Genomic DNA, 25,691 nt, shown 5'->3' on the forward strand with positions numbered 1-25,691 from the left:
TCAGGTTCTTAAATGGACTTCCATGGAACACCTGGTGAAATATGTTATGTTATATCATTCTTTTAGGGCACTTTGCGACAGTTTTATTTTATTTTTTTAAAATATTTTATTTATTTATTTGACAGAGAGAGATTACAAATAGGCAGAAAGACAGGCAGAGAGAGGAGGGGAAGCAGGCTCCCTGCTAAGCAGAGAGCCTGATGCGGGGCTCGATCCCAGGACCCTGAGATCATGACCGGAGCTGAAGGCAGAGGCTTTATTTAACCCACTAAGCCACCCAGGCACCCCTGTGACAATTTTACTTAACACAGTAAAACCCTTGGCTGATATCTGTTAAGAAAAATACAGAAAGGACTTGAGCTATAGAAGGAAGAGAAAAAAAATAATCACTTCACTTTATCGGATGCGACAGAATATTCAGGGTCTGGGAATGAATGGTCAAGAGGGAATTCTGAGGACGTCTTCAGCACAAGAAGGTTGTTTCAGTAAGGCACAGGGACAGGACCTGTGGGCAGAAAGAGCTGCACGGGGTTGTGACAGGTGATTGATTAGATACTTTTAAGTTGGGAGGGGGTTAAGGATGGTGTATGCCTCTAAGGAATTTGGAAGCAAGATTTTCAGGACCTTGATGGGCTAGCTGTTGTGTAAGATAAGGTCATTTACTACTGTCTAGGAAAACCGTAGTCTTCAGAGCCTTCAGATGAGTATCAGTGGGCCATATGTTAGGAAGATGACTGCTAACATATATTTGGGGGGAGGAGGATGGCGATAAAGCAAGTTTCCAAAAGGATTTTTATATGTTGAAGAAGACTTACAGGATCCTGGAGGTCAGGCTAATGTCAAGTTAAGGTTGCCTTTTGCCTCTAGCAATGTATTAACAGTGAGGCCACTGAGGTCCTGGAGGAAGGTCACCCTGACAGTTTGAAGTACTTGTCAGTGAGCTGCAAAGAAAATTTAATTATTTTCTATATTTCTTTTGCTTTTGTTCTCCCCATCATTACCATTCACTTAAAAACATTTGTTTTTGCGTTAAAATGTGGTAGTTAAAAACAGGTATGTAATTACTTTGAATTATTTAAATTTTCTTAGAAATGTTTAAGGCAATAATTTCCATCTAAAGTAGTTTTTTATATTTGACATAAACTTAATTTACTTCTAAAAGAAACACATGAAAAATAATCCAGTTCTTACAAGCTCATTTTTTTTTCCCAGCGAGGATTTATTTATTCAAAAACACATTTTGAGGAGCCCCTGGGTAGCTCAGTCGGTTGAGTGTCCACCTCTTGATTTTGGCTGAAGTGGTGATCTCAGAGTTGAGAGACTGAGCCCTGCATTGGGCTCTGTGCTGGGCATGAAGCCTGCTTGGGATTTTTCTCTCTCCCTCTCCCTTTGCCCCTCTCCCCACCAATCTCTCTCTCTTTAAAATAACAATAACAACACGTTTTGATAGTCCACTGTGGTGTGCTCTGTTCTAAATGCTGAGGAAACAGGAATGCACAAAACAAAGTCCCTGCCTTCATGGAGCTTACATTTAAATATGGGGAGAACAGAAAACAAACACAACTAAATACCGAGAATTGCAAACAGCAGCCATCCACGGCGGTCAGAGGGGCTGAAGTAAGCCTGGTGACTGGAAGGGCTGGGTCTCCTTTGGACAGACAGTCTGTCCAGAAGGTGGGGCCCTCAACCTCCTGTCAACAGTGGGTCCGCTGTAAGAAAATCTGGGGGAGGAGCCTTGCCCCACAAGACACAAGATGTCACCAGCCTGTCTAATGACACAAGATGCTGGTTCTAAAGTGACAGGGCTATCCAGTTTGTAATACACACCTACTAGAAATCGTGTCTATGTCTCCAGCCTTTGAGGTCTGGGGAGGCTGGTCCTGATACCAACATCTTCTAGATGTTTAACTACAGGATGTATTGGAAAATAAGAGATGTTATTAAAAAAAAAAAAGGGAGATAAAAAATGACATTGACAATAGAAACAATACTAAAACACATGGAGTACATCGTCAATGCTCTGAAGGAGAATTGCTGGAACGGTTAGTGGATCTTCCGAACAAAGTAGAGCTCTACCCTAGAGATTCCATTGGAGAAGATAAAAGAAACTACAACTGAGTGGGAAAACATAATTTACACACAGGTATGTGACCGTTCAGAACCAACACGAACAATTCACTTTGAACTTCAATGTTATTCCTGTAACACTGATATAAACTTGGCATAATAAACTCAAGTGTGGAATTATTAGATTTGCTTGTAATGTCAGGGTCAATTTGAAAACTCGCTTCTAGCACTATTGATACTTCCGTGGCTGAACTGCTTTAAATCCAAATTCATTTGCAGCAAGGATCATCCCCTTCTAATCCATGGATTGAAAGTCCCCAAATAGTCTCAGGGCCTGCCTCACGTTTGCAAAGATTCTAGCCAGTCCGAGGCTGGTTTCCCCAATGTAAGCAGCACATACTGCATCCAGACATGAAATGAATGTCATCACGGAGGCCACTGACCAATCTCTCTGTGACTGAAAGGCAGCTCCGGGACTCCGGTGGGCAGAAGATTTGGGCAGAGCTGCGGCTAGGGACCCGAGATACAGAGGGAGAGATGGGAACCAGAAAAAGAGACGAGAAGAAGTAAAAGAGGCACATTCCCAGATGGAGCCATTTTATTTCTAAACTTGAGTCAAAGCAGATACAGGCTTTCCTACCTCCACCCTGGATTTTCATCTTATAAAATAGATTTGCTACTAAAATCCTTCATAAAATCTGCCTTCCTCTTGGCAGTGGGAAATGAGCAAAAAGTCAAAGGTTAAAAGGTCATGCATAAAATATCACAGCCACCAAGATAATTATACAATAGTCTCAAATTCTTCACAAATCAATGATAAAATGTTAAGACTAATTTACACTCCACAATATTTGCAGCACTTCAAGGTTTTTTCTTCATATATTTATGTTCATATTTCACGAACAACAATATTAAAAAAGACTATCAACTTTTTTTCATAAAATAGGAAAACAAAACAAAGCCATCATACTATAAAATTAATCTGCAGAGCATAAACTTCTTAATATAAGAACGAAAACTTGAAAAGAGAGAGAATTCACCCCCACACTAAAATATCTTCACCATAAACTCTATAGGTTTCCCCAAGGAGTTCTTAGCACTCAGATTTCTGGTTGGTTTAAACTCTCTTGTACCTACTGATTTTTGTGTATCCTGACTCCCAACTGTTATTATTTCAGGGAGAATTTCAAAAAAAGAACTTCAAGCAAGGTCTGAGATAGGATCCAGTAACAAGTCATTAGACAAATTATTCACACACATTAAAGCTTTAGTGAAACTCAAGTGTTTCATTTGAAACAGTGGTTGATCCTTTTTCTTTTACTCTGTGTTCATCCAAGAAAACCTTTTAAAGATCTAGAATCATTTGGTGTCTGTAATTACCATAGCATTTAGCTCCTAATTCTGGGGAAAAACATGCCATTTTAAGAAACTTTTTGCATGTATATTTTCCTTTATGTCTGGAGGTCGATAACCTCAAAATAAGGCCCAGACATTGGTCCCTTCAAATGGTATTTAAAAACCCCAACAGTATTAAATGAGGAGAGTAGCTGTCAAAGAGTTAAGAAACAAAATCCTGTTTTTTTTTAGAAAAACAAAATCTTCGATGATACTTGTGTCTATGTATACGAAAAAATGACCTACAAAAAAACCCCAGAAAACAAAACAAAACAAAAAACCAAAACACTAGAGAAGTCAATATGATTTGTCAGACTGACAAAATGCTTGGAATTTACGTTTGGAAGGGACCTCGTAGATTAACTCAAAGTAATTCAAAGTGCTGATTTTAGAGGGAAGGGAAAAAGGCCCAGAGATGGTAAATGACTTATCTCGTTAATCTGCATGATTATTTTTTATATACACAGAGGCAAACACACACACACATACACACACACACACACACACACATTTTATATATAAAATGCTACTGGCTTATACAATAAATGAAAAATAAGGGCGCACATTTTCACTGATTTCAATGCAGAGGTGGTTAGTGCCTCCCTTTCAAACGAGCGAGAAGCTTTCACTTCCTCTCCATCCTCTCCACGGATGGACAGGCCATATCATAACCAGGCTGTCCCATTGCCCTCTGCAGCCCTTGCAAAGAATGGGGGAAGTGTGGGGGGGGCGCAGGTGTGTGTGTGGTGGGGCAGTGGTCAGAGTGGTCAGAGTGGCAGGAAGGAGGGTAGAGGTACTCAACCCAGAATCGGAGTCCCTTCCTATGCCAAAGATGTTCCCACTGGCAGTGAAGGCTTTACAAGAAGTCGAGCTTGGGGTATCGTAACTTCGAGACCAGGCTGGAAGGAGATAAGAAGAGGTGAAGGTACCAGGTGCCAATGGACGCGTCACCCAGCAGAATATGAGCTAGTGTTCCTCTGACCACAGAGGAGGGCAGAAACGAGCAGTGTGTGTCTTACTGAAGTTACTGAGCTATAAACTTAGACGACTTTACTGGGTGTAGTCACAGTTTCTAATTATTTTAATTTGTGATTGCATATAAGCATCAAAATATTTAAGCCTAATGTGTAGTAGTATTAGTAGCTACTTTACGTCTTTCCATAAAATTACATGTGGATATAATTCTAAGGTAGTTTCTTTTTTTTAAAAATATCATTATTTTTAATATTCATTATAGACATTATTTTGAAAAATCTTAAGTCTAGCTGTATATATTAACATTAAATAACTTAAAAAAATAAACAATACATCATATATACCAAAATAGCCCCATTTTAAAGCCATGTAAGTGAAAAAATTGAGTTTTCAAGAATAAACTAGACCCTCTGAAGATATTTTTCATAATTTCAATATTAAATGTATCTTCTTTCCTGACTATGCCAAATATATTACACACTGCTTTTGGTAATTTACGTCAGAAGTATTACTTATGAAAATAAATAGGTCTGTTCGTTTGTCTGTTTTTACTTGTTCTGTACTAGAAGATTTATCCTAAATCTAAATGAATTTGCTCCCAGAAGATCTCCCCAATGGAGAGAGCATACCCAAAAAATGTAGCAATGTACAAGATTTCCAGCCCATGCGACTATATTTTCTAATAATAGTGGTAGAAAGTAACTTTCAAGTATTGTTCTAATCCGACTGGACTTAGAGATAGCTATCCCATAACATCAACGCTCTAAAGGAAGAAAGGCATTTGAGAAACTTGTCCTTGCTAGAGCACCTTGGCCAAAATTCCCATAGGAAACAAAACCATCTATCTGTAAAGAACAGAGGGCACTTGGTACCCAGCACTGACCTTTACGTGCACACAGGTAACACTGCTCTGAATTTAAAGTAGACCCTCGCAAGTTGAAGAAGAGCTTACATTTTCTTTCCTCATTAAAGGTCACTATGTCATCCACAGCTGGAAGAATTTCTTCTAGAAAGATTTTCTTGAGGAAGACAGAACCTAAAGCTATTTCAGCTCCTTGTCCTGTTCTCTGCAGTCGTGAGTATTGGTAGTAGTTTGGCTAAAACAACAAGAACAGAGAGACTGGCCCGCTTTGAGAACCAGCCTCAGACATTTTGTATGTACGTTAGTTAAGCACATTTCCAGAAATTAAATTCACACAGGGTAGGCAAGGAATAGAGATTACGTCACTCACAAGTCACCGGGGGAAATCAGTCAACTAAAAAGTACATCAATTTCCGAAGCAGGTGCAGGAGGTCAAGAGGGGCTCACACATTCTAGAAATGTGACTCGTTCACAGGTTTTGATCCAGCCACTTGATGTAACTATTCCTAGTCCGGATTCCCACTGAGAAGTTGGTGGGCCAGCTGGTGAAAATCATGCAGCCGTGGAAACCATCCTCATAGTGATCAAGGGTCACCTCCACACCTGCGCTCTCCAGACGCTTGGCGTACATGATCCCATCGTCTCTTAGGACGTCGTACTCACACGTCAGAATATAGGTCTTTGGGAGGTGCCGCAGGACTTCCTGATCAGCGATGAGAGGGGCTGCCCGGGCATCCAGCAGCTGAGGGATCTCCCGCACAATCCTGGCGTTGCCAGTGGTCTGCATGACGGGCCTGTAGCCCTTTGTGATGGAGGCCGGCAAGAGGGACGTCCAGTTTAGACGGGCCCTGAGGGCAACAGCTTCTTCCACGTCAAGAGAAGTGTGGTTGTTGACTATCATTGCCTGGACAAAGTCATGGTTGCCTTGGAAGTAGTCTACCCAGTACTTCACCATGACGTAACGAGGTAGGATCGGCGTGTTCACATTTTGCTGGTAAGAGGGTGTGTTGAAATCTAAAGCTTGTAGGACTGGGTAAATCAAAGCTTGCACCTTGAACTTGTCTTTGAGGTTGGCATCTTGAGAAAACTGGGGAGGAGGAAGCAAACACATTATTTCTTTTGGCATGGCTCCTTTTATAGAAATCACACCTTATATAGTAGCTTGATACCTTACTTTAAGCCAAGCAGAGGATAAAAGTGTGAAATTTCCACCAGCCATGGGATTAAGTAATGTAGTTTAAAAAATAAAACTCCCGGGGCACCTGAGTGGCTCAGTGGGTTAAAGCCTCTGCCTTCAGCTTGGGTCATGATCCCAGGGTCCTGGGATGGAGCCCCACATCAGGCTCTCTGCTCAGCAGGGAGCCTGCTTCCTCCTCCCTCTGCCTGCCTCTCTGCCTACTTGTGATCTCTGTCTGTCAGATAAATAAAATAAAAAATCTTTAAAAATAAAAAAAATTAAAAAAATAACACCCCCCCCCACCACCACTGCCCCAATCAAGCTGCTGGATATTTACTGAGAAAGGTATGATGTTTGAATGAACCCTTCAAATGTACACCATCTCTTAGGTCTTTAAACCTCCACGCACACTTCACTTGTCTCCGTTCTTTGGCAGTAGCACACTCTGCTGGATACGACGGATGGATAACCTATGAACCTTATTTAGTTCACTATGCTCTGCAAGGCCCAAAAAAGGCAATGGCTTCCTGGAGAGAAACAAACTAGCTGACCCTTCCAGAAGAGAAGGGTAGGAAAAGCTAAAGGAACCGATGATGGGACTCCAAAGTGTTGGAGCAGGACCTTAGGATATCTCCTCCAATGAGTAGTTAGTGTTCACGGTGGGTGAGAGAATTTAAATGGTGTTGGCAATGTGCCTTCCATTCTCTTTAATGAGTGTGCACCCCGGAGTTGAGGTTGAAATGGGAACGTCAGTGCATCCCCTACCTCAGCAGATCTCAAATCCCCTATGCCCCCGCAAAATGCAAACATACTGCTTCATTTTAGACAGAGTTCTAGTATCTAAAATGATATATATTTTCCTTTTTTCTCTTTTTTTTGAGTCTGTCAAAAATTTTTTATTTATTTTTATTTATTATTTATAAATTATTACTATTTGATTTATTTATTCAACAAGTATCTTGAACTGTTTCCACACATTATCCTCCCCTCTCAGCCCTTATTCATATATTTTTTTAAAGACTGTTTTTTTTTCTGGTTTCTTTTTCTTTCTTTTTTTTTCCTCTCTGAAGGGCAGCTAACTAGGACACCGTGTTTTATAGCAACTAAACAATCTTCAAGGTCACTTTAGCCATACAATTTTGTTTCACGCAGGAGTTTAGAACCCTATCCCCAGGGAAGATGAAACTATTCTGTCAAAGCAAAAGGAAATGATTGGTCAATAGTTCTTTTAATATGTGCCAGGAATTGCATATATATCATTTCACAAAATTCTGGCAACAGCCCTGCAATCACATGGTATTATCCTCATTTTCCCGAGGCTTAGAGATGTTAAGGTGCTTGCCCAAAGCCCTGTAGCTCTCAAAGCAGGGGGACTGGATTCCATCCCAGTTCTGTCTCATTGTGAAGCCCATGAGGCTCTCCTCAAGGACTAGCACTTTCTTCTTACCACACTTGACACAGGTGTAGCAAACGTGCCAATGCCAGAGAACAAAGTTCTCCACATGCAAAACGGAGAAGAAACCGAGTTTCGCCACAGATAAAAAGGCAGATGCTCTCTGGGATACCAAAAGAAATCTGGAGGCGAGAAGACAGAGCTGCTGTTCTAAACGTATTTAATCCACCAGAGGAAAAAGATGTACTTATCTTTGAACTTACACAGCTGCCCCCAATTCTGGGTGCTCTTAGAGCTAGGTAGTTTTCAAAGAATTTAACCAAGTAAGCTCGATGAACTTGTAAGATAACATTTGAAGTGGCTGACCCATTTATCATTTTTTTTCTTTTATATTTATAAAAACCAACCAACCAACCAATAAACTTTGGGAAACGCTTTTTAACTTCTCAATTTGACTCCAAGTTCTAAGGAAGCCACCTCAGCATTGGAATTTAAGCACACAGACCCCGATTTTGCAAGTCTGACGCGGACAAGAAGCCGGGGATACTTGATTTCCATGCATAGCCCTGAGCGGCAAGAGAGCCCTATAAAACATCAGCCCTTCTTTCATAATGGTCGTAATGGGGGCCTTTCTGAGGACTGAGAGATGACACTTCTATCACTGACCTCTCTTCCTACCTCAGAAAGATCGGCGTGTTCTCCAAGTGCCGTCATCTGAATAACGTAGCCCACTACTGACCAGCCCACCTGCTCCGCCTAGGCCATACCTGGTGGAGAATCTGTCTGTCCGCAAGAGGTAAGCCAGTGCCCTCCCACCACCAGCACCACAGGGCTATTACCTGTTGGCCCACAGCAGCGGCCAAATTCCCACCAGCACTGTCACCAGAGATGCCAATTCTGTCTGGGTCAACCGAATACTTGTGTAAGACTTCCGGCTGCAGGAAATACTTCGTGGCATGCACAACATCATGAATCTGTGCAGGAAAATAAACCTTTGGAACGAGTCTGTATCTGTGGAGACAAAAGTGGTATTCATTTAAGGACTTTACCAAGTCTTTCTAGTCCATTTGAAGTTTAAGGGGAAACTGCTTCTTTGGACACAGAAATAAACAAGTGAGGCATTAAAATACATCTAAAGGGGCCCCTGGCTGGCTCAGTCAGTAGAACATGTGATTCTTGATCTCAGGAGTCCCACATTGGGCACAAAGCTTACTTTAAAAAAAAAAAAAATATAATATTTCTTATTTATTTTTTGTCAGAGAGAGAGAGAGAACACAAGTAGGGGTGGGGGGTGGGGGGGACAGAGGCGGAGGGAAAAGCAGGCTCGCCGCTGAGCAAGGAACTCAATGTGGGACTTGATCACAGGACTCTGGGATCATGACCTGATCCGAAGACAGATGCTTAACCGACTGAGCCACCCAGGCATGCCAAACCATTTATTTTCTTGCAAATAAAAAAAATACCTAGTTTAAGAATGTAATGATTTTGTATTAGCAGTAGTCCTCTCCCTCTCCTTTTTATTTTTATTTTTTTTTAATTATCAACCTCCAAACAAAACAAACACCTAGGTCACCACCAATGGAAAAACAAAACTTCGAAGTTGAAGGTGGGTGTTACTAAGATATGGGTAGAACCACAATCGATTCTGAAATTTTATTTCTTGAAGTCAGTGTTCCAATTTACAGCACCAGTGAGTTAGAAGGTAACCTGGCAACATTAACCATTTCATTAACCTCATGCTTAATGCCTCCATGTGGTATCCTTTATGATTTACTTGAGAAACATAGTAAAACTGTACTCCAATGAAGAGTACATTAAACCCAGGAAATGAATTCACTCCCTAGGAGGCCGAAACGGAAAAGCTAGTTGCCAACCAGCAAAGAGGAAGCCAAGTCTGCAAGACAGAAGACAGGCCCTCTGGGACACTTCTGAGGCTTCTCCTATCACTCCACTTTGTAATATCAGAGTCCCTTTCGGATCCAACTCTGTATACTTTGTAGGATTCCTATGCTCTTAACAGTTCCAAAGAACCCAGTTTTGTCAAATGCCCCCCCCCCATAATATCATCTTACAAATCCATATTTGCTGATAACCTCAACCTGGAGGATCCTCTCAATCTCCTTCTTTTCTTATTAATTCTCACTCATCCTTTAAGCCTTACCCAAGGGTTTGGACTCCTCCAGGTAGAGGTTCTGGACTAAAGCTCTACTCACTTCTGGGGCTGAGCTAGGTACCACTCCTCGATACTTCTATATGCTGGGGTATATTACTGTTCTTTCTGCCTCATCATAAAATGATTTCTTTATGGACTTCCTCTAAAGAATGTGTTCTTTGTTTTATTCATCACTGTGTTCCCAGTATCCATCAATGTGCCAGGCATATAACCAACCACCCATCCAGTAAAACCTTTTTGAATATTCATGTACCTTCCTTTTGCAGACAAAAGAAACTGAGGCACCTGCAAGTTACATTATTTGTAAAATAAGTCAAACACAGATAAAAACAAGGTGGGATAGAAACCAATTACTTAATTAACGATATGAAGAACTTGGGTCTTGTAATTACCATTTTAGAACTAACATACTTATTCTCGGAAACTAATTTTCTCCCACCTAGAATCCAGCTAATTAATTAAATATTTTGACATTCAGTACAGATACAATCAAGTGGACAAATATTTGTGAAATACTACAAGAACTAGTGAACATTGATCTGGTTACTCAAGAATGACAGAATTTTGAAAATTCGAAGTATGATAAAAAAAAAATTCCCTTAGTGGTTGCCTTATAACGACAAACTGATTTTCTGACTTTTTTATTTTTCCATCTGTGGATCAATTAATCATCCTAAATGGTTTTTCTCCCTTTGAATTCCATTATGTCCTAGGGCAGCTGCTGTTATGTACTACTACTCTTGGTTAACGAAAGGAGTAGGATTACACTATTTTGTCCACTAGATGGCGCCATCTCACATGATTCCATTTACCCCCAATTCCAGCACAAGATCTCTTTTTGAACTTGTTTTACCAAGCTGAATTCTTTTTTTTTTTTTTTTTTTTTTTTTTTAAGATTTTATCTATTTATTTGAGAGCAAGCGACAGAGATAGTGAGAGAGAAGGCGAAAAAGTAGGCGGTCAGAGAGGAAAGAGAAGTAGGCTCCCTGCAGGGACGCCCCCTACAGGGAGCCTGATCTAGAACCCAGGGATGATGACCTGAGCTGGAGGTTGACGCTTAACCAGCTGAATCACCCAGGCGCCCCCAGGCTGGATTCTTAATTCTTTCAATGAAATAAAAACAAATGCACTTCATGACTCAAGTTGTGACAATAAAGGCTATTCTATCTCAACAAGATTCCATATATCACAATAAACTGTTTTCCAGGTAGCCAGGATGTCAGAATATATTCTATCGGTACACATACATGAATTGAATCTTCAGGTGTTATTTACCCAAAAGGCCTTAGGGACTTTCAATCAAGGGAAATCGGTACTCTTAAAAAAACCTTGGCTATTGCCTCAATCTTGGTATTGCCTCAATCTTACCAGTCTATTAATAATTGGCTCAGATAACAAAGTAAACAAAAGACAAACAGGTCATAATAGAGTCTTCCTGGTACTCTGAAACATTTGTCTCCTAGTCCCTCCTACCTTTATTTGAGCTGGAAACTTTCTCTAGTTTTATTCGATAAGGGACACAATTTTCATAGATTGGAAAATAGAGTGAAACTATATACTTCTGAGGTCACCTTGTGTAAGATAAGCCTTTGAAGTAACTTGAAATGGACCTGAGAAGTAGAGCAAAAGTGCTGTAATATTTTTGTAGACACAGAAAACTTGGAGTCAGGAGAAAATTAATGAGTGCCAGAGCCAAAGAAAGCAAGTATATATCTATGTACCTGATCCTTTTGTTTAAAGATACATTCCTGCAAAGTATGAAAGTATGATTCTGACTTTTTAAAATTTAAAAATGATAGATCTTGAGTTAAAGCACCTGATGAATTTGTGGCAAATATGGTCTTAATTTGCCCAACTCACTGCGGGGACAGATGACTCTGCAGAGTGGGCTTCTGCCTATCTGTTATGGCACACGCCTCCTTCTAGCAAAATTTGGTTGTGAACTCAGGAATGAAGCTTAATCAATTTAATAAACGCATACTCTCTATAAAAATTATCTAACTCCTGCTAGGTGAGGCACCCGGCCAAGTACTCTGCAGGTGTTTCGCTCAAATCGCAGGGCAAACCTCTGGGTTTAAGAATGAGAACGTGAGGGGCTCCTGGTGGCCCAGTGGGTTAAGCCTCTGCCTTCAGCTCTGGTCATGATCTCAGGGTCCTGGGATCGAGCCCCGCATCGGGCTCTCTGCTCAGCAGGGAGCCTGCTTCCCTTCCTCTCTCTCTGCCTGCCTCTCTGACTACTTGTGATCTCTGTCTGTCAAATAAATAAATAACTATATAAATAAGAATGAGAACGTGAGGGGCACCTGGGTGGCTCAGTTGTTAAGCCTCTGCCTTGGGCTCCCGTCTTGATCCCAGCATCCTGGGATAGAGCCCCAAATGGAGCACCTCACTCAGCGGGGAGTCTTCTTCTCCCTCTCCAGCTCCCTTGTACTTGTGTCCCCCTCTCTCGCTATCTCTCTCTCTGTGTAATAACTAAATAAAATCTTCAAAAAAAAAAAAAAAAAGAATGAGAACGTGAGGCTCAAGAAGGATGTGTGACTTGTCGGCGACAGCTGGTACATGGCAAAGCTGTGCAGTGAATTGACCACTGACTTCCAAACCCACGTGTGACCCCTGGCTTGGAAAACATTCTCCTTCTTCAAAACTCACAGCCTTGTCAATGTGCATGGGTACGTGTGCTTTCTCATTACCCCACCCCAAGAAATTCTTAGAACTACAGACTTCTGACATCCCGGAGCATGATTTCCATGGTTTTGCAATATTCTCAAACAAACCACCTACTGTCACTGCCTGGCACATGGTACATCTTTAATAACATACCTTTCTTCCTTCCACACAAAATTTTATACCTTTTACATATAAAATATGTCACAGAGCACTTTCTGTGGTGAGAAAAGTAATAAGCCATATGGCTTTAAAAACATAAAAAAAGAAATTGTTCCTAACCCACCCACTCTCCAGGCACATCTCCAGGAACTCTACTTCTTGCATTCTATGCATAGCTCCGAGTTTCTCAACTCTGTGTGCACCTCAGGATAATCTTGGGAGCTTTACAAAAACACAGAGAGGTTTGAGCCCCTCTACAGAACATTCCAATTGGGGTGGAGCCTTGCATATCTGTATTTGAAGGGAAATTTCCCCAATAATTCTAAGGCACAGCCAAGACTTGGAAATATCACCGAGTCCAGCCAAACTGCCACTGTTCTCTAAACACATTTCCCTGTTCCCATTCCCAGTGCTTTGGTCTGTCCATCCTCCGTGCCCTTCCCCAAGGAAGTCTTCATTCAAAGTGCCTGTCGTGTAAGTCTCATCTCAAATGCCGCTTCTTCCGTGAAACCTTTGGAGAGCCCAGGAAAAGTCACTCTCCTTCCTTGGAGTCCTCAAAGTCTCTCTGACAGTAGTCTCTGTAATCTCTCTGACATCTCTGACAGTCTCTCTGACATTGAGGACACCTCTATTTCCTCTACTAGTGGAGGAAAAGTCCACATACTACAGTTTCACAACAGTCCCTGCGATGGTTTGACCGTAGTCATTCAAGCAAAGGAGAGCTGAGATTGGCGAAGGCTTAGCCCATTGGGTAAGAAGGGCATTCAAGAGAAAGGACAGAGGTCAAGGTGGTTTGCCAAAATCCTGGGAGTGATTGAGTCTACAACTGTGATTCACTGGGATCAGTGTAAGTGAAGTAATTCTTGGAGCACGGTTGAAGACTTTGGGAGACTTCTCTAGTACATGGCGGGGATCTCCCTGGGCTCTAGGCCTGGATCTAAGCAGCCTCCTTCCATTCAGATGTAAATCTTGCCTTTGACGTCAAGGGTAGGCCCAGAGTTCGAGCACTCTCCAGTGGGTCTGGAAGCCCAAAGAGGCTTGGCGCCTCCTCCTTCTGGCCTCCTTTCTTTGTGTGACTTCAGGAGCTAAACATAGCTTCCAGGAGCTCAGGTGTGGGTGGCACTGAGCTGCACACCCTCACTGCGCTTCGCAGTCACAGGTGCTCTCTGAAGCTGCAACACAGACTTGTTGTAAAAGCTCTGACTGTCCCCCTTGTCCTCCCACCGGCCGCTGCCCTGAAATTCTTGAAGACCCAAACCACAGGAGAGAAGCCAATGGATTTTTCATATTACTAGAAAACAGAGCTGGGAAGACATGAGCTGAATATGTGTAAAAAGGAGAGATTCATTAGTCGATGACAGGGAAGAAAATAAAACAAGCTACTTCTTTTTTTTTTTTTTTAATTTTATTTATTTGTCAGAGAGAGAGTGAGTGAGAGCGAGCACAGGCAGACAGAGTGGAAGGAAGAGTCAGAGGGAGAAGCAGGCTCCCTGCGGAGCAAGGAGCCCAATGTGGGACTCTATCCCAGGACGCTGGGATCATGACCTGAGCCGAAGGCAGCTGCTTAACCAACTGAGCCACCCAGGCGTCCCAAAAACAAGCTACTTCTTAAAAGAAGCACAACATTAGCTTTCTCTAGTTTTAAGTTATTTGTGATGTGGGCCTTTAGATTTGCTCAAGTTGGCTCTAAGTTTTCAGCAAATCTTTCCTTACTGGGGGAGGATGCTTAGGAATTTGGTCTGCCCACCTTCCAGGGCTGCCCAGGTAGGAGGGATGCACAAAGATTTCTCAGCTCAGGACTCAGAAGAAGAGCAGAAAAAGGCATGGAGAGAAAGTCACAGCTGGGTCACCATTCACTCTGTGTTTTTCTGGAGACCTTATTCCTACAACAGTTTGCTGAAATGCGTGTTGTGTTGGGCCTGCTAAAAGCTCTGTGACTTTGTCAGCTTGCACTCATCTAATTTTGTGAATTAAAAACAAGGGGGGCTTCTGGGTAGCTCAGTCCTTGAGCTTCTGCCTTCTGCTCAGGTATGATCCCAGGGTCCTGGGATCAAGCCCCACACTGGGCTCCCTGCTCAGCAGGGAGCCTGCTTCTCCCTCTCCCACTCCCCTTGCTTGTGTTCCCTATCTCGCTCTGTCTCTCTCTGTCAAATAAATAAAATCTTAAAAAAAATAAAAAAATAAATAAAAACAACAAAAGCCTAAAAATCCCATTGCTTATAGATATGTTAGCAGCAAATGCAGGAAAGTTCTTCAGCTTCTCTTCCATCTACTTTAGCAACATTCTTTATGGCTCTGTAAAGTTTTAAAGGCTCTGTGCACAAGACCACCTGATATTTGGTAGAATGGGACTAGATCTCCATTTACATAAAACAGAAAGTTTGAGTGTAGTAAGGATTTAATTAAAAGCAAAACACATTTTCCATACCCTAAAAAGCAACAAAAATGCCTTGTAGAACTTAATTATAGAATTAAGTAGATCTATTAAATAGAATTTAATAAAATTCAACATGCCTACTTTGCTATTATCTTGCATTTTATCTTAAAAAAAAAAAAAAAAAGGGACGCCTAGGTGGCTCAGTTGGTTGGGCAGCTGCCTTCGGCTCAGGTCATGGTCCCGGCGTCCTGGGATCGAGTCCCACATCGGGATCCTTGCTCCGCGAGGAGCCTGCTTCTCCCTCTGACTCTGCCTTCCACTCTGTCTGCCTGTGCTCGCTCTTGCATGCTCTCTCTCTGACAAATAAATAAATAAAATCTTAAAAAAAAAAAAAATAAGAAACCTTCTTTTCCTATTATGTCTTATGGTTCCAGCATTGTGTCTTATTATATAAGCTACATGTAAAAGGGTGCAATGTTACAGCTAAACTGCATTAAAATTTATGAAAATAGGTTTGTGGATACAAAACAGAGCCTTCTTAGATTATATAAATGAGGACTATACTTATGAGGACTTAGGACTAAGATACATGGTACATCCGTGTATCTTAGGTAGCATAAGATGAACTTTTGCATTTACTTAACAAATACTTGTTGGGCAATTAATATGTAAAAAGGGCATGGTGTCATAAAAGCAACTGAGCAGAGCATGGCCTAGTTTGAGAACTTGAGACCTTTGTCAACCTTAGTTGCTGGGTCTGTCCCCAGAACTGTGCATGAGCCAGCAACAAGGATATGAGGCGTGCCAGCTCCTGGTACTGGCTCCGTGGGAGTGATTCCATTCCTGGGGCTGACCCCAGCCCTTGCCTACCAGCTTCCTTAGGCCGTAACCCTTCCCAGGGCCATATCCCATAGGAAGCTAAGCCAAGCCACCACCACCCAACTGCTGTGGGCCTCATGGATAAGGAGTGATTGTCTCTACACTGCTCCCTGCTAGAAGGTGGGATTCCAGGAGAACCAAGGGTCTATCATCCTCCTAAGAGCCTCAAGATTATCTCCGTCTCTTTCCTATTTTCCTTAGTTATCACCAGAAAGTTCAACTATCTTCTCTTGTGTTTCATTCCCTTCATGCTCTCTGCTTTCCCCCTTTCCTCCAAGCCCTCTCATTACACACACTGGACTCCCATGGTCAGTCCACTTTGTCTAACTAGATTCTGCTCATTCCTAGGAGCTCAATGCAAACACCACTTTCTTTAAGACATGAATTTTCTGACCTTTCAAACTAGGTAAACTCTTACCTATTTGATGCCTCTGTACTACGTAGCCTTCAACTTCACCTCACTTATCACAATTTAGCATTATTTGTTCATTGTTTATTTTCTCATCTAGACTGTAACTCCATGAGGGCAGGAATTAGGTATGTCTCACGCTGTGATGTCAGCAGAGTATAACATAGTAACTGGCACATAACAGAAATTCAATAAATATTTCTGGAATAAACGAAAGGGGAAAGAGACGAGCAGTGAGAGGAAATGATGTTCCCAAGTTAGACCTCTGAGTATACTTTCCAAGAGAAACACGATCCCATGATGTTGGCTCTGCCTCAACTACAGAACTGGTTATATGGCTCTTCATGGGCTAGCTAGCCTGGATTTTTTTTTTTTTAATTTAACTTAATTTTTTCAGTGTTCCAAGATTCACTGTTTATGCACTACACCCAGTGCTCCATGCAATCCGTGCCCTCCTTAATACCCACCCCCAGGCTTACCAACACCCCCACCCCCTCCCCTCCAAAACCCTCAGTTTGTTTCCCAGTGCTCACAGTCTTTCATGGTTCCTCTCCCCCTCCACTTGCCTTGATTCTAACCACGTTAGCTCTTGATTTCTGCAAAGACGAGTGCTGTGAGCTCTACACACATGTTGATAAATAAATTGTCAGTTGGACCATCCAGTTCCATGGGCTAATCCTCCCTAACTGTCTAGTGCTTTAGTGTATCTGAAGCCCGTTTAGCTCAACTGTCCAGACTGACTCTTGCGACAGTTCTCGGCAGTCCCTAACCTAACTCAGAGTATGTTTACTTAGCATACTTGTTCTAAGTTTTGTATTGGGTGATGGGAACTGGAGGACAGAAGACAGGATTCCCCTTCCCAGTAGCTCACATTCTAGATGCACAGGACAGACTCCTCAGTCCAGCTAGCACATGGCACTAAATGATGTGGCTGAGGTCAGGCAGTCTTGGGAAATGGTACTTGCCTACCACAGTGATATGTCCCTGTGATAAACTTAGGGGTACCATACCACAGAGATGGGGCAGAATGGAAAGTTAAGATGAAAGTAGTCCCTTCCATATTTAAAAGAAATCTTCTTAAAATCATCCTATCCATCCTTATCTGTTGTGTGAGAAGCCTAGTCTTAACACCTATTTTACTTGAGAGAGATTCTCAAGGTGGAGACAGGCCTACAGGAGGAATTTAGACATGCTGCCCACTGCTTGCACTGAAGCCCGGGATGGTAAGGCCCGTAATGGAGACTCTCCAAGGTGCCAAGTAAAGCCGGCACAGTGTCCTTCCTGTCCTCAGGCCTGTGAGGAGCCGGAACCACGCAGGAAAGCACTGGAAGGTCTCAGAGGCTGGTTCCGCAGCTCTGAGCTGTGAGACCTTGCTCCACAATAGGGCCCAGCTACTTCAGCAGACCCTGCTGTCCCGGCTCGCTGCCCAGGCGAGATGCCGGCCTTCTGGTGAAGGTTCCTGCATTATGAAACTGTGCCGCGGGCCCTCTGGTGGTCTGGTAGGATTCCCTTACATCTCCAGTCTGAAGCAGGGGCACAGACCCACAGACCGGGAGAGCCATGAGCAGAAGAACAGGGGGCAGAGAGGCCGCAGTGGGGAGAGGGGAGCCGGTTAAGCTCGAGCATGGATGCTGGGCGTTATCAGTGTCCTTCAGTACTGGCTGGACACTGGGTCCAAAAGTATAGGGGCCTCAGGACGTGGGCTTAATGCCACACTCTACTTACACAACTGGCTGGCTTTGCGACCTCATTTCCTCCTCTAAGAGAAAAATATCAAAACATTTATCTTGAACAGTTGATATGAGAATGAAGATAGACTCCTATTCATTCGTTCCATAAATACTGGTTGAACGCTCACTATCTGCCAGGGATGTTCCCAGGGGCCAGTGATTAACAATGAACAAAATGGGCCAAGATCCCGAAAGTTTCTGACTCTGTGGAACTTACTTTGTCCATTTCAACCCAGTACAATAAATACCTAATAAGTCGAATATATGGTCTGTCAGAGGTTGAGGGCAGTTTTGAAGAAAAAGGAAACAGGAAGATGATATTTGAATTAGGATCTGAAGGAGGAGAAACAATGTATTGTACCAGCACCCGCATAATGCCTGCCACGGAAGAGGCAGCAGGATTTTGTATTTTTGACATCACCACCATTGTAGTAAATCTTACTCATATTCTTCTGAATACTATTAGTGATGATGACTGAGATTTGTTGAACACACTCTATTTACAAGGTCTGAGTTACAGAATAGAACTCTAGGGGAATGAGTTTTCCAACTCTGGATTGGTTTTTAAATTTTACTTGTTTTTAAAATTTTTTTAAAGAATTTATTTATTTGACAGAGAGAGAGAGAAAGATAGAGAGAGAGAGAGAGACAGTGAGAGAGGAAATACAAGCAGGGGAAGTGGGAGAGGGAGAAGTAGGCTTCCACTGAGCAGGGAGCCTGATCCTTCTGCTGAGCAGGGAGCCCAATGAGGGGCTCCATCACAGGACCCTGGGATCATGACCCCAGATGAAGGCGGACATTTAATGACTGAGCCCCTCCCTACCCAGGTGCCCGGTTTTTAAATTTTAAAAGGCAGTAAACAAAATAATTTGCTATATATAACTGCATATTTTTCTGTTTCAGTTAATTCCTTTTCCAGAAATTTTTAAAACTAAGATAAAAAGATAATTCAAGGTGTTAGAAAGCTAGTTCAAGAAATTGCAAGTTGGGGGCACCTGGGTGTCTCAGTGGGTTAAAGCCTCTGCATTAGGCTCAGGTCATGATCTCAGGGTCCTAAGATTGAGCCCTGCATCGGGCTCTCTGCTGAGTGGGGAGCCTGCTTCCTCCTCTCTCTCTCTCTCTCTCTCTCTGCCTGCGTCTCTGCCTACTTGTGATCTCTCTCTGTCAAATAAATAAATAAAGTCTTTAAAAAAATAATAAAAATTTAAAAATTTAAAAAAAAAAAGAAATTGCAAGTTGTATCAGAATCATTATATGAGAGAGTGAGAGAGCATGAGCAGGGGGAGGGGCAGAGGGAAAAGCAGCCTCCGCACTGAGCAAGGAGCCAGACTCAGGACTCCATCTCAGGACCCTGAAATCATGACAGGAGCCTAAGGCAGACGCTTAACTGACAGAACCATTCAGGCATCCCGTATTTCTTTTTGAGAGAGAGTGAGCACGGGGAGGCAGGCGGGTAGTGGTGGGGTGGGGTGGAGAGGGAATCAGTAGACGGGTGTGGGGTTAGAGGGAGAGAGATCTTAAGCAGGTTCCACGCCCAGCACACTTAACCCACTGAGCCACCCAGCTGCCCCTCTATGATTAGGATTATTAACTTACTCAATGGAGACAATGACAGCATTCAATTCTTCAGCCATTGCTGTACAGAGCTCATCATAATACCGGATTTCTAAAAGAGACAAAGGAACAATCAGTACTAAAACAACTTACTTTAGAGTGTCCATTTTTAAATTCTGCTCACTGTGGATTGCTTTTAGACTTGGACTTAAGTTATTCATAATAAAAATAATAAAAAGCAAATGTGAACCTATGTCTCATTTATAGGGTTACATATACAGAAGCAAATATGAAATCTGGTTTCTGATAAAATGTAATTGGTATAAAATAACAGGAAATCCACATTAGATTACCTTTTAATGTGTTTTTAAGTAACTAGACATTTATTTCACAAGAGACTATATGAAATACACCAAATTAATTCCAATTTTATAGCTCTTTCAGTGTATACCTTTCCAAAAATCACAGCAAATAAACAGTTTCCTCCTTGGAACCACAAAATTTTTGTTTTAATACCTTCATTTGCTGCAATTCAGTTGCATTCTTCCAATTTGAAGAACAGCATAGAATTTTGGGAAGTCTTAGCATTTCTTAGAAAGAGGAGCCAAAGACATGTAGTGACAAATACAATTGTAATAACTACATAGCCATGTGCATAGCGTCTCCAACCCGAGCTCTTCCTCTGGCAGGAGTGATCAGTCAAAATCATGTAGACAAGGCCAGGTGGATTGGTAATCCATGTGATTCCTGGTACTTACACTTCCTGGCCTCTAGTGGAATGCCGCCCCAGTACTATAGATGCAATCATTTCTGTTATTCACTTCTGTATCCTCATCCCCTAGCACATACTAGTATAACTACAGATACAGTGTTGCACGTAACTGTTCGAATATTGGAAGTCTTGAACCCCAGGAAACCCCTCAGTCCTGGACAAACCTACATAGTCCATAAACATCTGTTGAAAACATGAACCGAACCATGAATAAAAGAATCAATAATGAATATGAAATGGGATTACTAGAAAGGTTATCCTTTTTTGGCCTTTGCCACATTAAAAAATGCTATTTAAAAACACAGAAAAAGGGATGCATGGGTGGCTCAGTCACTTGAGCATCGGACTTGATTTCAGCTCAGGTCTTGATCTCAGGGTGGTGAGTTCAAGCCCTGCATCAGGCTTCACGTTGGGTGTGGAGTCTATATTAAAACAAACAAACAAATAAACAAAACCCACAAACAAGCTCAAACAAGTTGTCATTACCTTTAAGCCTAGGAGATGCCAGGGTACCTGGCTGGCTCAGTTGTAAGAGCATGTGACTTCTGATCTCAGTTCATGAGTTCGAGCCCCCATGAAGTATACTCAAATGAATAAAACTTTAAAAAACCCCAAAAACAAAAAACAGAAATCATAGGGGATGCCGGTAGCTTTGGGCTGAAGATGAGAAAGTAGCTCCGTGATAATTACAGGCCCTTACTACCTCCTTGGTATGCTTTCTGCTAGGCTGTTCCACTTGGCTGCCTGCCATTTTCAATGTGTTCTGCTCATGAAAGGATCAAACACCAAAAAGAACATTCTTGAATTTTGCAACATTGTTTCCTTTTAATGCACCTTTTATATTTTCATCTTTGGTTTCCTAAGAAGGTAAAATGTGGATGAGTTAACATGGATATTCTGAAATACTGGTCCTACTTCATAGAAAATTATCTTCAAAACACAAGTCAGCAAAAGAGCTGCAGATCATTTCCTCATATTCTGTCCCAGTGAAACTTTGACTTGTTTTGGTGCCAAAAGCTTCTGTCAGCAATTCACTTAAGTTAGCCTATGATTCAGGTCACAGGACCTATTTTCAAAAGAGTCTGCCCAAATTAACAAGCAATAAACAAATGGGCAAAAGTTTTACGTAGGGAAATCATACAGTTAATCATCCAAGACAGAACATTTTCAAGTGTGAAAAGGAGACCCTGTGAATAATTCTGCTGGGATAATAGCAGTAACTGAGACTATTCAAGGGAACCAAATCAAACGGTCCTCCTCTCCTTACCCAACAAGGAAGTCAAGCTCAATCGCACATATCTCCCAGGGCCAACCACAGTCCCCAGAGCCCCGGAGGTGACTAGGACATACTTGCACTGGCCAAAGCCCAGCCTCCTCCATGGATGTAGATAATGCTGCGTTTCAAAGGCTCTTCTGGCTTCGGGGAGCCCTCAAACACTCTGACTTCCACCCCGTCAAAGTCAGTGTCGGTCACCTTCACCTGAGCCGATGACCACGCGCTTTTCTTGCCAAAAGAAATGATGATAAAATTCAGTGCAAGCAGGTGATGGCTCAGGCCCAGGGAGTGTATCAGGTTGCTCTGCAGGGTGAGGGAAGGAACACAGAGGGAGAACACGAGTCAGCTTTGTCATACCCTCACCAACTCCTGGTGTCTAAATTATTACAAGCATCTGCTAATTCTCTTTAGGATTCACTGGCCACTTTCAATTCAATAACAAATTGGATTTGTTTGCAAAGCGTTTGCAAAGTATTTTCCTACAGGAGATTGTATTTTTTGGATCAGCTTGGAGAGGGACATTGGACAGGTCCCATCATTCCCATTTTATCAAGAAGACTTAGAAATTAAACAAACATGAGCATTGAGCTGGCTAAGTGGTAATTGTGGGACTTGTTAATTTTAGGTTTTAGTCCTTTATTTCCCCCTCTCAATCAGCACATCACAGTTCTAATAACACACTAAGAATACAGGAAGAATACTTTCTTTAGATGCAAATAAAAGATATGGAAGTTTCATATTTACTCTAACTACAAGCATGACTTAACTACAGCATGTCTGTTGTTTCGAGAGTGAGGAAAGAAATGAGTGTATGAGAGGCCAGGAGCACAGGAAACTCTGGCCCCAGTGTTGAGAAGCAGAACACCTCAGACATTACCAGGAGCTTTACAGAAATGCGCAAGGAATAAACACTCTGACATCACTTCCTCTTTGAACCCAAGGGCACTGAGCTCTGCATTAACTGACTGCAGGAAGTTATCTAGTTGGAGAAGGAACAAAGAGAGAAGAGACCCAAGTCACCTACCCAGCAAAGACCCTATAGAGTGTACTCCCCTCTTTCCACATCTTATACAAGGTCCTCCTGTTGCAAATACTTATAAAACTGACCTCCCTGTAAGGCTTAATGGCCATGTTTCAAATCCAGAGAACTGGAACCCATCAGGTAGCCAGGAACTAGTCCAACAGAGAGGCTCACAAGTCTTAAAGAATGACTGGAAACTTTCCTGGCACAGGGGCATGAATTTAGATACCGTATCTCCTAGTGGCTCTCCAACCTAGGGTAGAGAGTAACAGTGCCCTTCTGGAAAATATGAAACAGAACACTGATGATTAGTGAAATAGGGAATGCCATCATAAGGTCAAGGAAACAATGTTACTAGTAGCAGAAATCAGGACTATAAAAAGTCTTTGATACAGCATAATACAGCTTCCCAGTAAGGGCCTGCGGCACACTGATGTGCTGTAATTCTGATCCCCTCATCCCTGGGGAGCCAAGCTCATGAGAGCACCTTACCCCAGTGTCCCATATAAGATATTATTATTGTATATGTATGCCCAGCCATGAAAAGACTAGGAAAACACTGCATTTATATTGGCCATGTTCATGAATAACAGAAACAACAGGCAATTAATTTAACCATGAAAAGCTACTCCAGAAATTTCATTAATATTTGTTTTTGGCAATATAAGCAGCAAATAAACATTAATAAAATAATTCAATTTCTATATCCATCAATTGCCCAAATTTACTGAAAAAGTTAAAACTAATAGTGTGCTTGCTATGAATAAATGTGTGTGCTATGAAATAAATTCACACACACGTAGACTTCGAACTATTAAATTAAGGTTTTTGGCGAATCGGGAAAAGGCAATCATCATTTGAGTTTCATGGTAAAATGTCAGCTTTCTTGGGGAATATTAATTTCTGCCAGGACATAGCTAAGAATCACTGCATTCATTAAGCATTCATTTCTAGAGTTTACACACAAATCCTTGTCAATATCGTTATCAATTAACCAAGAACACACAGGGTCCATTCCATTTCTCACAGAACAAGAAACTTGATAGGCATGAAATAATGAATGTTTTCAAAGCAATCCCAGGCTTGGCTGTGTTACTTTCTGGACTTTTTTTTTTTTTTTTAAGTTAAATGAAGACTTCTGAATACTTAAGACAAAGTATATGTGAGTTTCTTCGACTACAGGAAAGCTGTAAAACAGGTGAATTGTCTTTACAAGCCAGATTAGAGAAGATTGTTCATTTTACACAGGGTCTACCTCAGGTTTCCTTTATGCACTGCACATGCTCTGAGTGCATGAAGCCTCGACTCTGTTTGTCTATGCTTTTCCCAAAATACCTCCCCCGTGTCAGCTTACCATCATTCGCACTAACGGAAGTTCTGAACAACTACCGGCATTGCTCACAATGCTGCGGGGTGGTGGAGGGGGCGGCAAGGAGCAGAAGGGTTGACTCAAGAAGGGACAGTTTAAATGGGAAAGACAGTAAGCAAATAGGAGTAAGATAGGGTCAGACAGATGCTAAAATAAAGTCGGGCTCATGTTTGGAATTGCACTGATAAATCAGAGAATGAAAAATAGTTACCTTCCAGAGAATGCCAAGATTATTTCAAAATTTGAAAACAGAGACACTCCAACAGTAATCTGTCACCAACTACTCTTACTATTACTATTGTTAATAACACGTCTCACTGTCCGAGCACCTACAGGGCTAGGGTAGGGTAGACCTATTCAGTATGGGATGACTCTCGCATGTGCATGTGATATCATGTGGCATGATAAAATTGTAAATATTATCTAACTTTTTTCTCCAGTATTTTTTCTCTTCTCCCCAATATTAGCTCTTCTCACTGCTCCCCTCCCTTCCGAATCTTTCTGTAGTTGTTACTTCAGGGAAAGGTATGAGAACAAATAGCAAAGAAGTGGGAGTGACTTTATAATTTTAATTTTCAAAGCCTATATCCTTGGGAGAATTAAAAAACAGGCATTGATTTAGAAGATCACATGATGAGTAAGAAGTCTTCTAGACCTGAAGATCATTCTCCAGACTAGGAAGTGGGAGAGGGGAGGACAAAGGGTGGAGATGAAATGAGGAATGTGTGGATTGATATTGGAAGAGATCCCTGAGACACAGCAGCCCCCAGATAATCTGAGGAATCTGAGAGCAGTGGATATATGCCCCATGCCCAGACAGAACCTCAGAAGGAGGCCAGACCCTAGGGAAGAGTGGCTGCAAGATATATTTAAGACAATGGTGCCTCAAATGGCCTCAGAGTGTTCCTTGGGCTTCCATTAGTGCAGGAGCAGCTGAACGATTCCATACTCCAATAAAGGGATAAAAGTGGCAAGGAAGGGCTGCATGAGTGTCTTGGAGATGCACTTGAGAACACCTTTCTGTTAGCCATGGTCCACTATATGCTCTCAAGGGTCCAATGAGGATAGAGGAGAGCACTAATGAACCTGAGGGTTCTTATAAATTAGAACAAAGGATACTCCAGGGCAATGCACAGGACTCAAACACCAAAGTCTGCATGGAACAATGATGTGAGCCAAGGATGGGTACCCAGATGGCCTCCCCATTCATTATGCCTCAACATTTTGTAAGACCCTCTGAAACCTAAAAGTAAATAGCACTTAGGGGGAATACCTAAATTTATAGGCATGAAGTTCTACCTTAAAAAGGTAGACTCAGGGGCACCTGGGTGGCTCAGTGGGTTAGGCCTCTGCCTTCTGCTCGGGTCCTGGTCTCAGGGTCCTGGGATCGAGCCCCACATGGGGCTCTCTGCTCGGCAGGGAGCCTGATTCCTCCT

At 42.1% G+C, this 25,691-nt stretch overlaps 1 protein-coding gene across 3 annotated transcripts in view; it reads right to left on the minus strand.

The window, feature by feature from the left end:
- Positions 1–2,647: 2,647 nt before the first annotated feature.
- Positions 2,648–25,691, minus strand: part of NCEH1 (neutral cholesterol ester hydrolase 1) — a 57,549-nt gene continuing 34,505 nt past the window's right edge. For 2 of the 3 annotated variants that reach the window (XM_082689030.1, XM_082689031.1), the window contains exons 2-5: positions 21,940–22,168; positions 19,860–19,929; positions 8,709–8,880; positions 2,648–6,386 (exon numbers count right to left, since the gene is read on the minus strand). In XM_082689030.1, coding sequence (XP_082545156.1) covers positions 5,769–6,386; positions 8,709–8,880; positions 19,860–19,929; positions 21,940–22,168 — 1,089 coding nt within the window. In that variant the 3' untranslated portion in view covers positions 2,648–5,768. The remainder of the gene's footprint in view (positions 6,387–8,708; positions 8,881–19,859; positions 19,930–21,939; positions 22,169–25,691) is intronic. The other variant, XM_082689032.1, reaches the window with a different exon arrangement.

This window comes from Mustela nivalis (genome assembly GCF_964662115.1).
Source record: "Mustela nivalis genome assembly, chromosome: 1".
NCBI classification, from domain to species: domain Eukaryota; kingdom Metazoa; phylum Chordata; class Mammalia; order Carnivora; family Mustelidae; genus Mustela; species Mustela nivalis.